Source organism: Rhagoletis zephyria, unplaced genomic scaffold (genome assembly GCF_001687245.7).
Source record: "Rhagoletis zephyria isolate East Lansing unplaced genomic scaffold, Rhagoletis_zephyria_1.1 Rzeph_scaffold_01168, whole genome shotgun sequence".
NCBI classification, from domain to species: Eukaryota; Metazoa; Arthropoda; class Insecta; order Diptera; family Tephritidae; genus Rhagoletis; species Rhagoletis zephyria.
Window position 1 is genome coordinate 8,360 of NW_016158252.1, and position 18,977 is coordinate 27,336.

General features: G+C 37.5%; 1 protein-coding gene across 1 annotated transcript in view; it reads left to right on the forward strand.

The window, feature by feature from the left end:
* Window positions 1-14,863: 14,863 nt before the first annotated feature.
* The window catches only part of LOC108363013 (transcription factor SOX-21-like), a gene marked incomplete at its 5' end in the record, with an annotated part of 96,608 nt that continues 92,494 nt past the window's right edge, over window positions 14,864-18,977 (forward strand). The window contains 2 exons of the mRNA XM_017616202.1: window positions 14,864-14,930; window positions 15,101-15,228. Coding sequence (XP_017471691.1) covers window positions 14,864-14,930; window positions 15,101-15,228 — 195 coding nt within the window. The remainder of the gene's footprint in view (window positions 14,931-15,100; window positions 15,229-18,977) is intronic.

Sequence of the window (18,977 nt, forward strand, 5' to 3'; positions counted from 1 at the left end):
AGTGGGTGAGGTTGTCGTTTGGGAAAAAGAGGCCACAGATTCACTTCACTCCCGCATTAGATCTCCAATAAGAATAAAAGTTATTATTAAATTAAATTAAATTCATTAACTTTGCACATTTCAGTCCTTTCTTTTTAAAATTGTATAAAAGTAATAATTAGCGCTTAAAATTTGAGATTTGGATAATAATAAAATAAAATAAAATACTTCATGCAGTTATTAAATATTCCTAATTTTTGTCTATAGTTTGACTTTTTAATTGATAATTGAAATTAATCAAATAGTTATATTAACAAAAGTCATCTGATGATCAAAAATAACAAAATTAAAATTTAAAAAATTAAAATTAATGAATTAATTAACAATTTTTATTTAATTATTAATCATTAAAAAGGTGCTAATATTGGTATTTAATCATTAAACGGTTATCCAAAAAATAACATGCTTTAATTAATAATCATTATAATTATTAATCATTATTTAACGGGTCTGGAATAATCGAATATCTACTCGCTTTAATGGTTTACACTATACTCAAATAAAAGTTATAATATTTTGTGTACTTTATGTATTATACTGACGAGTCAAATAAACCCGGGCATGGTTAACTCATTTTGTACTTGGTACAAGTCTGGTCATTTTGGAACTAGTTCAGTTTCAGTCAAGAAATTCTAGTTTGTAAACTAGTATTTTTCCTGACTAGTTTGGGGTTTCACTGCAGGGTATTTACCATACCTTCTTATAAATAGAAAAGAAATGCATGCCGTCGTAAGTATGCGGAGCCTAAATTTCCAAGGCCCAATTTCGTTGAAATTTCAGCGGGATCACGGTCCTTTTTTAACGACTAAGTAAGCATTTTTAATATCGAAAGATAAGAGCAAACTCGAATTTCTGAATGTTCCTCAAGAGAATAAGTAATAAAATTCATGGCCAGTCAAATAATTTTAGGAGCATAAGTCGATGTTAAAGCATCACTAAAACTGGCATCGATGTATCGTCAGTTTAGCGATTTTAGGAAATTGTAAACATCGATGGCAAACATCGAATCTTGAACTGATATTATCGATGTTTCAAAAATATCGATGCATCACTTGCATCCCTACTAGGGTTGCCAGACGGGCCTGATTTGGCCTGATTGTCAAGTTTTTTAATGCGCGTCAAGTGTCAAGTGAAAAAGTGATTTGTCAATGTTTTTTGTAAGTTAATTTTTTTCACAAATTTATTCTAGCTACATATGTAATAATACTTAAAAAAAGTAAGTTTATATTTCTAAAAAACACATCGAAAGAGAATATTTTTACTATCAATACAACTAAGGACTAATATGATACATATTTTTTCTGTGCAATTATAATTTAAAAAATATAGGTCTCTTTAGGTATGTACAATTATAATAAAAGTTCCAACACTGATATTTACCCCATTACTCAACACTGGTAAATTGACAACATTGTAATAAAGTCAGTCATATTTGATCTCTTAACTCTCGCGCATTCTTTTCTTCTTGTCGCTTATAAACAACAAAGTAACACACACACATACATACGGTTGATTAACAAACGTTTTGCCCGGCAATATTTGCAACTAAATTAATTAAAATTTAACTGCAAGTTCGAAGCAAATGAGTTTCTTAAGAGAGCTACCAGTTATTTAGCTGAACGGTATGATTTTGGAGAAACATCAATATACAAACAAATTTCCTGTCTAAATATAAAAAAGTCCCTTCTGACTTGGAATAAGCTGTTAGAGCTTCCGAAATTATTAGGTATTTCAAATGACATTGACAATGATAAACTGTATGCCGATTACTGTGTTCTTCGAGAAGTTTACGATATTTTACCAAAAGATATACCAAATGATAGAATATGGTCATATTTTTTAAAAAAGTGTGCAGAAAGCAATCTTCAAAATTTAAAAAAGTTGATCTCATTTGTGTTTTCTATCCCAATAAGCAATGCCTTTTGTGAAAAAGCATTTAGTGTTCTAAATAATTTATATACCAAAGATAGGAATAGAATGTCCTTCGATCTAATAAAAGCCGAACTATTAATAAGAATAAATTTTAATGAGGATTGCAAAAACTTTCAAAATTTTTTAACAACACCCGATGGTAGAGAATTAATTAATTCTGTATCTAAGAACACGAAATATATGTGGCAAAATAAATAGAACCTATATTTTTTTTCTTAAGATAGTACCTATATTTTTGTTGAAATAACGCCTAAGTTTTCTTTAAAATATATAAAGACTGAATTTTTATTGTTATATTGTTTTTTGTTTCTTTTACATTGTTTCTGTTATTTTTTCTTTTTATGATATTTTTGTTTTTATTCTAATAATTTTTATGAAAAAAAAATAATAAAAAATTAAACAAAAACCCATAGTATGAGTGTTTTTATTTGTCAAGTTTTTTTTCAAAATCAAGTTTTTTTTTGGTCAATGTCAAGCTTTTTGACAAATTGGATCTGGCAAGCCTAATCCCTACCCTCCAGTACTGCTGGAGTCAATCGCTACTTTTGAACCGCTACTGCACCGACTCCTAGGTAAGTAGCTACTGTATTAACCCGTGATAGTGCAGAGTCGAACCAGTCGTAAGCAGAATACCGAAAACTACGACAGAGGGCGCCCATAAATCGCGCAAGTGACTACTTTAGTAACTCCCGGTAGTGCAGAGAGAGCCGATGGTGACTACCGCCTACGACATTGCCTTGTAAAAGTAATCGATGAAATACACTGCAAGTAGTCGGTCTGTAATTGACGGTGCTTACCAGGTAGCTACAGATTCAGCAGTCCTGTAGTCACTCCCCTGCACTGCAGGGTACTTACAGCTCCATACAAATTTTAAGCGCAGATATGTACGTATGCGTGTAGAAAAATATTAGGACTTCATTGTCAATTTTAATTTTTCAATCCTTGAAAAAAAACCTAGTAAAAAACAAAACATAAAACTGTACTTAAATTTTGTTGTTTTGCAAGCATATTTGCAAGCAGATTTACCAATGTTTTAGTGCTTACTAAGCGTTTAAATGGATTTTTTCTTGCTTATTTTTTTCAGCTTTGCTTATAACATACAGGAAATAAAAACAAATTGTTTTTTTTTTTCGTAATTAATTCCTTTTCATAATTTTCATATTCTTTTCAAAACAAATTTTTGACATAGCACTGCCGAATCCTGACGCTGTCATTCTTAGCACACTTCATGATACAAAAAAGAAGGTAGTTTCATTTAATGACATTCGTTGTTGTTCTTAACATTTGACTTTTTGACTTTTAATAAAATTATGACATTTCATAAAATTCATGCTGCCTGATCACTAGAAGAAATTTTTTTTTTTCTTTGTAAAAAAGAGAACCATTTTGAAATACTAGTATGGCCCAGTTGTCGAAATTCAACATCTTTTTTATACACTTTTGAATGTTACTTGTCGCCAATACTAAATCCTTTATGCGAATTACTATTTTTAAGTCCACCAGCATAATTTATACACTGAGGGAAATAATGCATAGTAAAAATGAATACTTTATATTTGATTATCGTTTAAAAATGTTCGAATTTAAAAATAATATTTTCATACAAAATTTATTACGCACGTATATGACTGTTCACATCTGAGTATATATATATATACGCACCCCAAGCATGCAGAGTGCCGCTCTGAGAGCGGTGGCAACACACATATTCACACATAGTACATGTTTATCCGTACAAATCGCGTGCTGTGGTGTTGATGGATATTCAACATTTGAAAGCAAATTTATATGCCGGGGTGTAGCTGAGTGCGCAAAGATGCATGCCACAATTTGTTGATATCCAGAGATGTTCGAATTCCACTGCAGGCAACATGCAAGTTAAATATTTTTTTTTTTACTTTTTGTCTTGATTATTCTCTTCACAGATGCTTTTTCAGAACGAACGCGGTCATTTTAATATGCGCGTAATTGAATTGAATATTTACCAATATACACTTAGGTCTCTTTTTATGCGGTACATGCGTTCCTCAGAAAGTCGCATAAAAAAAAACAGCATAAAAAAGTTCTTTACTTTCATACAAAAACAGGGGATGCATTCCAGCATTTTCAAAAACCGCATAAATTCAGATCTCCATGTAATAAATTCTAAAAAACCGCACAAAAAAATCTAGTGAGGAATTTAGCAAAAATTTTATCTGTATTTTAACCAAAAAAAATAAATAAAAATACCACAATAAATACATGAATTATGTAAGAATACATAAAAAAATTTAGAAAAAAAGGTTTTTTCTTAACAGCGGTCGCCCCTCGGCAGGCAATGGCAAACCTCCGGGTGTATTTCTGCCATGAAAAACAGCTTCTCGTAAAAATACAATCGCCGTTCAGAGTCGGCGTAAAACTGTAGGTTCTTGTTGTTGTTGTAGCGGCTACAACAACCCCGCCCAGGACGGTTGGTATCTCAGTCGTTGTCATCAAGTTCCACTAACGGCAGCCCTAGGAAGCGTACAGCTTCTGTTGGGTTAGTCCACAGGGACAAAGCCGTTAGGGTTGTCGGGTTTTCCGGGCATGCTAAGAGATGTTTCGAGTCATGTGTGGTCTCTCCGCATGCCGGACACTCATTTGGCACATCCTCATTCAATCTACTCAGGTAGGAGTTTAACCTGCTGCAGTAGCCAGAGCGAAGTTGGGCTATTGTCGTTCGTGTCTCCCGAGGCAGATGAAGCTCCGTCTCGTCTATGTCCAGGGGCGGTATGCCTAGAACGGCATTCACAGGTCTAGAGTCTACATAACTCGAGACTGACTCCCAGTGAATGCCGTTCAGAGCCAGTCGGTAAGCTGACGGGTCCAGAGGTTGCTTGATGAACCTCTGGACTTCGACCGTCAGTTCATATAGATGCCTCCTGACGTGCCTAGGCGAGGGCTCCTCTGCAAGCAGCTGTCTGTTTGGGTGGCCACTTCTGTGGCTCCCGACCAGGAACTGCTTGCAGAGCATTATGATATGCTCCTTTACGGGGAGCATTTGCGCCTCGCCGTGAAGATGGTGTTCGGGCGACATCAGGAGGCATCCTGTCGCTGTCCTGAATGCGGTGTTCTGTGCAGTCTGTAGCTTCGTCCACTGCGTCCTACTAGTCCCCGGCGACCACACTGGCGCTGCGTAGTTTAAAACCGGCCGGCCTATTGCCTTGTATGTTGCCAGCAACGTTTCTTTGTCTTTGCCCCAAGTACTGCCGGCTAGCGACTTGAGGACCGTGTTGCGGCTCTGTACTTTATTGACAATAGCGGTTGCGTGCGCAGAGAAGGAGAGCAGGCTGTCGAATGATATTCCGAGTATTTTGGGGTTATTCACCGTCGGAATTGGTGTGTCATCGACGTGAATTCCCAGCGGTAGCCTGACCTCCATCGTCCAGGTTGTGAACAGGGTCGCAGAGGATTTCGTAGGGGAGAGGGCTAGACACTTTGCAGTGAAGAAGCGAGAAAGTTCGGAGAGATACCCGTTTACTTTCGAACACGGGTCTTCAATTCCATTCCCAGTCGCCATGATCGAGCAATCGTCGGCGTAAGAGACAATCGAGACTCCCTCTGGTGGTTGAGGGAGCTTTGAAATGTAAAAGTTAAACAGTAGCGGGAAAAGGACACCACCCTGTGGAACCCCCTGTTTTATTTTTCCGAGTTTACTCGTTTTGTCTCTAAACATTACCGACGAGTGTCGACTACTCAGATAATTTGCCGACTGCCGTTTGAGCCTCTGTGGGAGAGAGAAGGCCTCTATATCTTCTAGTAGCGTGGAATGGCAGACGGTGTCAAACGCCTTTGACAAATCCAACGCTACTAGAATCGTTCTCTCACAGGGATGGTTTCGGTTAAGGCCACGAGTTATCTGAGTGTTTATGGCATTAAGTGCTGTTGTTGTACTGTGCACTTTACGGAAACCATGCTGATGCTTCGCTGGATTCAAGTGGTTTGTGAAATACGGGAGTAGCAAAGCCTCGAGTGTCTTCGCTACCGGGAAAAGGAGTGTTATCGGACGATAAGAATCTCCTATGTTGGCAGGTTTGCCCGGTTTGAGCAGTGGGACCACTCTCCCCACCTTCCAGATATGACAATTTCAGTTTGTATGAGCCGTGCCACGCCCATTCTCCAAAATCTACCACTTTTCGCCGTAAGTACGGTATTGACAACATATGTTTCTGTGTCAAATTTCAGGACGTCAGCATAAGCGGTTCCAGAGATAAGCGATATGAGAAATTCAGTTTGTATGGGCGGTGGTAGTCTATATGCCAGATGCCACGCCTCCTATGTATCGGGATTAACATTTCTGGATTAGAGGAAGTTATATTCCTTAAATCGGTGTATGTTTCATTGAAATCGAGCGAACGGTGCCTTCAAAAAAGGGATTGCAAAATTTTCTTGTGGCGTATTTATATATAGATGAGTGTTTTTACTCTCTCCAAAATAATTTATGCAACCTCACATACGCAGTTGTGCATTTTATTGATACACGGTTTTGTACTTTAAACGAAGATCTGTTAATTGTTTATCGAAGGGCGGTCTGTTCAACCCGATTTCAGCTGTTTTGCATAAACTAAAAATTTGTGAAATTTAATGATGATGCGCTAATCACAAAGTCTTATTTTTTTGCAAAATCTGATGAGAAATTTTAAAGTAAATATAAAAAGGTTTCATTTGCGAAGAATATTCTTTAGAATTCGATTTTTAAATCGCAAGATTGCATTCAAAATAAGAAAACAAAAAATAACAGAATAATGCGCGCGTGGTTTTAATTACGAAATGAAAAGAACAATTACGATAAAGTCTCCTTTAACAGTTTACATTTTAAATATTTTTAATAAAAAAAAGGTGCGAACCACGTATGTAAGTAAAAAAAGTACCAAGCACTGATAATGGTTTTTTGATTTGAAATGTCATTACATTGGTATAAATATGGGAAAGAAAATACTCCGATTTATTGTTTTAATATTATCAAAGTGGCAAGGCCGTTGATAATACTCACAATTTATGAAACTTCAGAAAGTTTTATTATCCGTCAAAAGTTGTTTATTGAAATCATCTTCTTTTTTGTATCATGGCACACTTGTTTGAACAAATTGGGATGAAAATCACCTGTCAGTTGTTTATGACCATAGAATTTTATTTTAAACTAGCAGACCCGGCGAACTTCGTCCCTCCCAAAATAAATTTTTTGTATTGAAACATTTTGGTCCAACATTTTCACCAACAGTTCAGGTTCATGATTTTCAGTGACGCATTTATCTTCTAATATTACGGTTTGGTGGTTGTCAGAAGGCATATTTCCGTTGCCGTCTTAAATAACCTAGCAAAAGTGTATATGCATACAAAGATACGTAATGGTTTCAGTGCGTTTGAAAGGCGCCACTCCACTTTTCAAATAGCCCCAATTTTCTCTAGGAGTGTAGGATTGATTTCTTATATCTCCATACTATGTTCGAGTTCTCTACCATGAGCATTTCCGCAGATACGCAGTGTGAAATATTCGGTTTGTATGGGAAGTGCCACGCCCCTTTTTCCAATAGCCCCAATTTTTCTTCATGACTATGCGATTGATTTTGTATATCTTGTACATACCAAGTTCCAGTACTCTACCATGAACACTTCCAGATATATGCAGTGGGAAAAATTCTCCGTGAGTATACGACTGTTTTCATATATCTCCATACCATGTTCAAGTACTCTACCATGAAGTCTTCCAGAGATATGCAGTATAAAAAATTCGGTTTTTATGGGAGGTGCCATGCCTCCTGCACCTAGCGATATGAAATATACTTTACATCCGATTCTTATTCCTACCATATAAACACAAAAACTTTCATAAAGATCGGTAGAGGCGTTTAGGAGGAGTTCGACTACAAACACCGTGACACGAGATTTTTATATACATACTAGCAGACCCGGCGAACTTCGTCCCGCCCAAAATAAATTTTTTGTATTGAAACATTTTGGTCCAACATTTTTACCAAAACTTCACGTTCATGATTGCATTTGTCTTCTAATATTACGGTTTGGTGGTTGTCAGAAGGCATATTTGCCGTCTTAAATAACTTAGCAAAACTGTACATGCATACAAAGATACGTAATAGTTTCAGTGCGTTTGAAAGGCGCCACGTCCCCTTTTCAAATAGCCCCAATTTTCTCTAAGAGCATGGGATTGATTTCATATACCTCGATACCATTTTCGAGTAATCTACCATGGGAGATGCCACGTCCCGTTTTCCAATAGCCCCAACTTTACTTCATGACCAGTCGCGTTTTATACATATATCTTGCACATACCAAATTCCAGTACTCTTCCATGAACACATCCAAAGATATGCAGTAGGAAAAATTCGATGTGTATGGGAAGTGCCACGCCTCCTTTTCCGATAACCACAATTTATCTCCATGAGTATGCGATTGCTTTCATATATCTCCATACCAAGTTCGAGACCTCTTCCATGAACATTTTCAGGGATATGCAGTATGAAAAATTCGGTTTGTTTGGGAGGCGCCACGCCCCCTGCACCTATCGGTATGAATTATGCTTTACATCCGATTCCCATACCTACCATATATAACACAAAAATTTCATNGCCACGCCCCCTGCACCTAGCGGTATGAAATATGCTTTACATCCGATTCCCATACCTACCATATATAACACAAAAATTTCATAAAGATCGGTCGAGCCGTGTAGGAAGAGTTCGATTTTTATATATTAGATAAGCATGATGCGAGAACATAGAAAAAATTTCGATGAAAAAAAATATATTTTTTCTCGGGTTCACAACTATCCTATCTTTTCAGTTGGAACCAACAATACACTCCCACAAAATTTCATTTAAAACAGTTAAGCGGTTTCGGAGATTAGCGTAAACGAACACAGTGACACGGGATTTTTATATATTAAGATACTCTACTATAAGCACCTACCATAGATACGTTTGCGTACCAAATTTCAATTTCATTTGACTTATGGTTTTGAAATTATAGCTGATAAAATTTTCCACGCCTATGGGATGTACCACGCCCCCTTTTACAGACCCATTTATATATAAGCACCTACCATTGATATATCTGCATACCAAATTTCAAGTTCGTGCTTATAGTTCCGACGTTATAGCTGATATAAAATTCCATGCCTATTGGATGTGCCACGCCCTCTTTTCTAAACTCCTTTATATATACCCTTATATAAGTACCCACCATTAAAATGGCTGCGTACGAAATTTCAAGTTCAAGCGATTTATAGTTCCGGAGTTATAGCTGATAAAACATTCCAAGTCCATGGGACGTGCCACTCCCCCTTTAACAAACTCACTTACATATATATAGCCTACTATAAGCACCTGCTACAGATACGTCTGCGTACCAAATTTCAATTTCATTTGACTTATGGTTTTGAAATTATAGCTGATAAAATTTTCCACGCCTATGGGATGTGCCACGCCTACTTTTGCAAACTCAGTTATATGAGTAGTCCCCTTGCAAACAGCGTTATGTGATTTTATAATAGAAAGCCATAAATTTGAAAAAACGACTACGACAACAAGTATCAGTTAAATTGAATATTTTCCATTATTACCTGAAAATTTGGATAAATAAGAGCCTTATAAAACTGTAACATAACATAACATGACATAAGATAACATTAACAGTCTATACGACCTAAAGCAGTTTTCAAAATTCATCAGAAGATGTATAATTTTGAAAGTNAACATGACATAAGATAACATTAACAGTCTATACGACCTAAAGCAGTTTTCCAAATTCATCAGAAGATGTATAATTTTGAAAGTTTTATAAATAAGTGTGATAGCGACTTTTGGAAGAAGAGTTAACATTTGATGCTATTTTTTCAGAATATAAAAAGATTTTGCACTGTGTTGTCAGTGGGCATGAAACTACTTTAAATACTGGTACGTAATCCACCAAAAACTAAAAATGGAAAAAATTTTACATAGCGCAATTTGCAAGTGGACTACTAATATGCTTTACTTAAAGCGCCTACCGTAGATATGCCTGCATACCAAATTTACCAAAGGGTCCACGCCTATGGGATGTGCCACTCCCCTTTTTACAAACTTATGTATATATAGCCTACTGTAACGCATATATATCTGCATACCTAACTTCAATTTCATGTGACTGATGGTTGTGAATTATAGCTGATACAAATTTCCACGCCTGTGGGATGTGCCACGCCCCCTATTGCAAATCCCTTTATATATACAGCACCTACCACAGTTATGTCTGCATACCAAATTTCAAGTTCATGTACCTTATAGTGNTGCATACCTAACTTCAATTTCATGTGACTGATGGTTGTGAATTATAGCTGCAAATCCCTTTATATATACATACCTTACTGTAAGCACCTACCACAGTTATGTCTGCATACCAAATTTCAAGTTCATGTACCTTATAGTGCCCGAGTTATAGCTGACAAAGTAATCCTATGGGATGTGCCACGCCCCCTATTGCAAATCCCTTTATATATACAGCACCTACCACAGTTATGTCTGCATACCAAATTTACCAAAGGGTCCACGCCTATGGGATGTGCCACGCCCCCTATTGCAAATCCCTTTATATATACAGCACCTACCACAGTTATGTCTGCATACCAAATTTCAAGTTCATGTACCTTATAGTTCCCGAGTTATAGCTGACAAAGTAATCCTATGGGATGTGCCACGCCCACTTCTTCAAACGCATTTATTTATACCCTACTGTAAGCACCTACCATATGTATGTATGACTGAATAACAAATTTCAAGTTCATATGACTTATAGTTTTGGATTTATAGCTGATAAAATATTCCACGCCTATGGGATGTGCCACGCCTCCTTTTGCAAACTCGTTTATATATACCTGACTGTAAGCACCTACCATAGCTATGTCTGCATACCAAATTTAAAATTCATGTGGCTTATAGTTCCGGAGTTATAGCTGATAAAATAATCCTATGGGTTGTGCCACGCCCACTTTTTCAAACTCATTTATATATACCCTACTGTAAGCGCCTACCATATGTATGTATGACTGAATAACAAATTTCAAGTTCATATGACTTATAGTTTCGGATTTATAGCTGATAAAATATTCCACGCCTATGGGATGTGCCACGCCTCCTTTTGCAAACTCATTTATATATACCTCACTGTAAGCACCTACCATAGTTATGCCTGTATACCAAATTTAACNATTCCACGCCTATGGGATGTGCCACGCCTCCTTTTGCAAACTCATTTATAGTTATATACCTCACTGTAAGCACCTACCATAGATATGCCTGTATACCAAATTTAACGTTCATGTGGCTTATAGTTCCGGAGTTATAGCAGATAAAATATTCCTATGGGATGTGCCACGCCCACTTTTACAAACTTATTTATATATACCCTAATATAAGCACCTACCATATGTGTGCCTGAATAACAAATTTCAAGTTCATATGACTTATAGTTTCGGATTTATAGCTGATAAAATATTCCTATGGGATGTGCCACGCCCACTTTTACAAACTTATTTATATATACCCTAATATAAGCACCTACCATATGTGTGCCTGAATAACAAATTTCAAGTTCATATGACTTATAGTTTCGGATTTATAGCTGATAAAATATTCCACGCCTATTGGATCCGAAGTTATGATTGATAACAAATTTCACGCCTATGGGATGTGCCACGCCCACTTTTACAAAGTCATTTATATATACTCTACTGTAAGCACCTACGATATATATAATTGCATACCAAATTTCAAGTTCATGTGACTTATAGTTCCGAAGTTATGGCTGATTAAAAGTTTCACGCCTATGGAAGATGCCACGCCCCCTTGTCGAATCCCAATTTTTTTTAAGCTATTATAGGCCCAGGTGTCAAGGCAATACTCTGTCAAAAGTTTGTTCGATTCTGTCCGTCCGTTTAGGCTGTAACCTGGCACATAANCCAGGTGTCAAGGCAATACTCTGTCAAAAGTTTGTTCGATTCTGTCCGTCCGTTTAGGCTGCAACCTGGCACATAAAAACATACATACATACTTCCATAAATATATCCTTATCTTTTCGTAAAATAATGTTTGGGGATGTCTCGGCCACAGGGCCACCTATCGTGTAAGTTTCAAGTCCAAATATTTCTTTTCAATTGGCTAAATTGTTTTCTAAATATGAGCCAAATCAGCAAGTAAATGTAATTTTTATGAATATTCTGACCCCAGCGCAACCTAGCGGACAAATTTTTTGTAGGAATATTTTGTTTTCAAGGTACTGATATATGTTCCAAATATGAACAAAATCGGTCCAGCCGTTTAGTGGTTTAGTGACATTTAATGTACAGAAAACTGTATGAAATTGTGAAATCGTGACGTCTCAGCATTCTTTATTTTTCGGCAGCAACAACGAAAAGTTAAAATTTTGTTTCATCGAAAAACCTTCCACACAGAAGGTCCAAAATAGTACTTTTTACAGAATTGAAATCGGCTCAGCCGTTTGGTCAGGCATCGCGGTCATACGAACAACATTTCATTTTTATATATATAGACTAGCAGAGCACCCTACGTCGTTCGGGGTAATTAAATCAAAATATAAAACAGTAAAACAAATATTCAGATCAGCATAAATTAGAGCAGAAAAACTATTTTATTTTCTTTCTAAATTATGGCATCCTTATAAGCCATAATTTAAGATTTATCGTACTTTAACTAATATATATTGATCACCACTTTTTGTACTAAAAATCTTGTTCCATTATTAATATTAGGTGGATTAAGGTAACGATAGAATTTTTAAATTAAAATTAGTCCGCTATGGTACATTCAGTTTAGCTTCCTTATCGCTTAGCTGTTTTAGGGCCGGTTACTCAATGTCTGGTTAACACTTATCTGCGGTTAAACATCGTTGTCGACCTCTTCGACTCCATGCATACAACAGGGAGTCGGTAACGTCGATAACTATGTCTAACCGGAGATTAGTGTTAACCAAACATTGAGTAACCGGCCCTTAGTATAGCTGCATTTTTCCTGTAGAATGCTTACTTCAGAAAAAGTTGTATTCATTATACATGCACATGTTTCGTTTAACAGCATCGCGGGATCAATAAAATGATTTAATTTTCCATTTCAAGATGGCGTAAAGACTGTAAGGTTTCAAAAAACACAGTTTTAAACATCCGAGTTGTCTAATAGTTGAATAAATATTTATCCCCCTTTTACAAACACATTTATATACACTTTATTCTAAACACCTCCCACGCATATGTCTGCATACCAAATTTCAGGTTCATGTGACTTATGGTTCCCAATTTATGGCTGGTTAAAAATTCCACGCCTATGGGATGTGACACGTCCCCTTTTATAGACCCATTAATATATATCTTACTATAAACACCTACCAAAGATATTTCTGCATCCCAAATTCAAAGTTCATGTGACTTATGATTTCGAAGTTATAGCTCATAAAAAATTCCACGCCTACGGAATGTGCCACGCCCCCTTTTTAAACTTATTCATATACACCTTACTATAAGCACCTACCGTAGCTGAGTCTGCATACCAAATTTCAAGTTCGTATGGCTTATGGTTCGGAAGTTATAGCTGATAAAAATTCCACGCCTATGGGATGTGCCACGCCCCCTCTTACAAACTTATTTATATATACCTTATTATAAGCACCTTCCATAGATATGTCTGTATACCAAATTTCGCGTTCATATAACTTATGATTTCCAAGTTATAGCGATAAAAAATTCCACGCCTGTGCCACGCCCCCTTTTTTAAACTCATTCGTATAAACCTTACTATAAGCACCTATCGTAGCTGTGCCTGCATACCAAATTTCAAGTTCGTGGGGCTTATGGTTCCGAAGTTATAGCTGATAAAAAATTGCATGCCTATGGGAGGTGCCACGCCCCTTGTCGAATCCCGATTTTTTTCTCCCTAATATAGGCCCAGGTGTCATGGCAATACTCTGTCCAAATTTCGTTCGATTCTGTCCTTCCGGTTAGGCTACAACCTGGCACATACATACATACATACATACTTCCACAAATATATAGTAGATATCTAACCTTCTCTTAGCGTAAAATAATTTTTGAGTATACCCCGACCCCAGCGCCTCCTATCGTGTATTTTTTTGTCCAAATATTCCTTTCCAATTGGCTAACTTATGTTCAAAATATGAGCCAAATCGGCAAGTAAATACAATTTTTGGGAATATTCTGACCCCATCGCCACCTAGCGAGCAAATTTTTAGTAGAAATGTTTCCTCTCAAGGAGCTGATATATGTACCAAATATGAACCAAATCGGTCTAGCCGTTTAGTAGTTTAGCGACATTCAATATACGGAAAACTGTAAGAAATTGTGAAATCGTGACGTCTCAGCATTCTTCATTTTTCCGCAACAACACCAAAAAGTTTCTATTATTTTTAAATCAAAAAACCTTCCCCAAGAAGGTCCAAAAAAGTACTTTTTACAGAATTTAAATCGGTTCAGCCGTTTGGTCAGGCATCGCCGTCATACGCAAAACATTTCATTTTTATATATATAGATTAGATTATTGAGCTCATAGCGAGACTCGTAAATATGCATTCTGGCGGGGAAGCTTTAACAACTAATTTTTTTGTACTTTCTCTTTCATGCTCTCATATATCAATCAGCAGTTCTTGGAGTTTTGCAAATTTCTTGCAAAATTTTGGGCTCGTTATCTTTTTTCTGCTGATATTTCACTTTCCAGCAATTTCTGACTCATAATTACAATTATCTATGTTGTATACTGTAATAATTGCGTTTCTTTCTTCCTGTTAAGGATTTTTCTTGTTACTTACTTTAACCCTGAAGGAAAATCGCTACTTTGATGTTTTCTTTCCATTTTAGGCGCCGAATGGAAACTTTTAACCGAGGAAGAAAAACGTCCATTTATCGATGAAGCAAAGCGACTACGGTAAGACCACAGTTCAAGGAAGATTAACTGAAACTTTGCGTAAACTTTTATTTACGAGTTTAGGCAAAGGCAATTATGTTAATGGAAAATTTGAGCCTGTATAATAAGTTCCAAAATATGCACATATTTGCTCGTAATTTCTAAAAGCAATGCTCTCTGATTATTTCCAGTGCAATGCACATGAAAGAACATCCTGACTACAAATATCGTCCCAGAAGAAAACCGAAAGCACTGCGACGTGATGGTTATCCCTATCCGATGCCATATCCATCAGTGCCCGTGGAGGCGTTACGTGCAGGTGAGTAAATGATGCTTTCTGTATATATATATTTAAATACGCAACCATATGCAAATTGATAAGTGTGAAGGTATCTGATACACATATTTATATACTTATGTATGTATGCATGTATACATATGTACATATATATTTTTATATACATATGTGCCTATTTTTGACTCGTTAGAATATAGAATACGATAAACTAGTTTTAGCAAGTAATTAAAATGCAAAATGATTTTACAAGAACGAATCACAAAATTGCATGGTGTGTGTATTAGAGTTTACATGCTTTCCCAGCCAGCAAAGAAACGCAAATTTTGCCGACAGTGCAGTTTAGTTGAATTTTCCGTATCCGAAAACGAATACAAAAAACTCCTACAGTTATCATCAATTTTCGTATCCGGAAAACGTTCGAAACGTTCGAAAAAGATGATGTCATTTGAAAGCAATAGTTTGCGTTCCCCAACTTTTCTGGGTTAAAACCTGTAAGACTGTCAAAAAGCAAACTAAGCCAGAGAACCGAGTACAGGAATGCTTTCTGGTAAATTCCTGAAAATTCTTGCGAGTTAGAGAACGCAACTAATATTTAATTGTATTTTATTTGCTCAAGCTAAACATTTGAAAGCATGCATGCGTAGTCGGCAGTCGCTGAGCGTGCAAAAGAGTGTGCCACTATTTGTTGGCTTGCAGAAGGTGCCGGGTTCGAATTCCGTCAGGCGCTTCCTAATTTTATTTTATTTCTTTTGAACCACGAACAGGCATGAGCAGATAACGAGCACACGCTAAAAGAGTATAACCATCGCGTGTACGTATACAAGCAAGAGCGTAACGATGAGAACGCGACAGCATGCGAAATTACCCTGCAATACGGGGGAGCGACTACAGGACTGATGAATCGGTAGCTACCTGATAAACCCCGTCAATTACCGACCGACTACTTGCAGTGTCGTTTTTATGAGAAATATAATTGCTTATTTTTCAAGGCCGTATTTAAGAAAAGTTGCCTAACTTCGTTAATTTGTATGCGATTTCAATAAATGAGCTATCAGTTGGTATGAAAATCCATTTAATTTTGATGTCAATGGGCTTCAGGATAACTAACAATACATTTTTTGTTTTACATTCTCGGGCTAACATCAATAAAATTAGCGTAAGTACGAAATGCTCCCAAAAAAGTTAAAAAGTTGCGTAAATCCCGGTAAAGCTGATGCCAGATAAGCGCTTGCTTCCCTTTGACAGATAAGATGAATTGTATGAAAATGCACAAAGCATGCCACATATCTAGATTGCTGCAGCTGCAGCGCGAAGCGAAAAGATGGCCAACTACCATCTTTTTGCGCGCGTTGACAATCAGCCGGTTTTATATTTATTGTTTCGTCCAAATTCGAGTTTTTATGCAAAAACATCAAATTTAATTACACTGCTGATATTTTTAAAGCTAAATATATAAAATTCACAGCAATTTTGACGAGTAAAAAGCAGTACAAAATTGTTTTCTTGATGTTCATTGTGGTATACCTTTTGCGTCTAGCGCTTTGCTAGCAAAATTATAAATGTCACGCAAAACCACAAAGTTTTATCTGGCATCAGCTTAACGCAAAACTAAACGTCAAATCGTGCGAAATCATAAATTTAAGATTTCAGCGGCAGCGACCGCAATATCGTTTAATTAATAGTTTTTATAAGTTAGATATTGATACGGCGCCACCTATCGGATCCGAAAGTCTATCTTGCGTGTAGTTCTTCTTCTTCTTTATTGGCGCTGTAACCGAGGAGCCCTTCGCCCTCCACTGTTACCAGCATTGCGACCAGACATCTGCAACGCGTGCATAATTTTCGTGTATACTTAATGCGGTTGGTCACACGGTACTTCTTTCGGAAGTACAGTACTTCTTATTTAACTCTTGTGCTTCGTACTTCGAAGCACAGTCAAATGTACTTCTTTGCAATATTTTGTACTTCAGCTCCTGTAGTTCTCCGATTTTCTGGACGATCGTCACATGGCTTGGGCGAGAAATTCGTTCAAACCATTAAAGACGCCGGGGACCGATGGTATCATACTTGCGAACTGCGTGAGGGCCAGGTACATCCCCAAGGCTTGGAGGGTAGTCAGTGTTGCATTTATCCCGAGGACCGGAAAAGGATCTCATGTTTCTCTTAGGGATTTTAGCATATCAGTCTGTCTTCGTTTTCTCTAAAATCGCTAGAGAGATGGATAGACCTGTACATAAGAAACGCGATTCCTCGTGACTATCTTTCAAGAGCTTAACATGCATATTGCAAGCTCGGTGGATACTACCCTGCACACATTGCTAAAGTGGGGCCTTCCTCGATATGGAGGGAGCCTTCAGCAATGTCAGTCTAGAGGTAATATTCAAGTCTATTCATAATTGGGCGGTTGAAATCAACCTAATAGGGCTTATCTACAGCTTAGTTTGTGACAGAACTGTCGCGGCGGAGTGGGGGAGCGCCTATACTCAGTGCAGTGACAATATGGGCACTCCGCAAATTGGTGTTCTCCCTCCCCTGCTCTACGTTGCGGTTGTAAACGACCTTCTAGGGGACCTGGAAAAAGTGGGATGTCGGGTGATCGCCTTTGTAGAATATGTGGATATTTTGGCTAAAGGACGATTTCTAAACACCCTTTTTTCTGCCTCAAGTTTACCTGAAGCAGGTTACTAGTGGGCAATCAAGAGTGGCCTCGCAGTAGATCCTAGCAAAACGGAACTGGTCTTGTTTACCAGGAAGTACAAGATACTCGTTGTGGCCCCTCGAGTGCGGTTGTTCGTCCGCGGCTCTCATACAGGGTCAAGTACTTAGGCTTGACCCTCGATAGGAAGCTGTCATGGAAGCCTAACATTGAGAAAATGATAAAAATGGCGTCGGTTGTCTTGTACTGCTGTAAGGAAGCTATCGGCAAAATGTAATTCATTAGCTCTATGCAACCAAATTTAAGCTTATCTTATTTCACGGAGCCCTTGACACCTAGATTACAGCGCCTCCGAAATGCCTGCCAGAAGCTCCTTCTCTGCCTATATTCCCTCAAGAGATGACTGGGTAGGGAGGGATTACTAAGGATTCCGGACTTCTGCAGTGTCTTTCAGGTGGAAATGGCTGCCATCAAGGAAGCGGTACGCTGTAAGCAGAGACGAGGGTGCCAAGTTTTAGAAAGGGAACCCAATAATAGATTGGCGCATACATAATATGTTAGTGTTTGGCCGAGCTTCCCCTCCGATTTGTGGCGTACGCTTTGATGTTGTCACACAATTTTACGCCGACTATGAAGGGCGATTGTATTTTTATGAGAAACTGTTTTTTCATGGCAGAAATACACTTTGAGGTTTGCAATTGCCTACCGAGGGGCGACCGCTTTTAGAAAAAACTTGTTTATGCCTTTTTTTATGTTAGGAAACTAGGCTCGAACCTAGGCCCTGCCGAATGGTGGTGTGCACCACTACATTACAGCGGCCACCACAGGGAATCCAAGGAAACTAAAACAAGTAAGAAAGTCTAAGTTCGGGCGGAGCCGAACATTAAATACCCGGCGCAAGTATTAAATATATGTTTTTTTCACCTTTCCGAAAGCTACCGCTAGATGGTAAGCCGGGGTGTATCAATTTTGAGTAAATTAGCGTCCTTAAATTTCGAAATATTGAAGTTTCAAGCATTTCTGAAATTTACCGTTATATGAAAAGCGGCCGTAATTTTAGTCCGATTTCAATAATTTTCAACGTTTTGCTTATATGTGGCAAGCACAATAACCA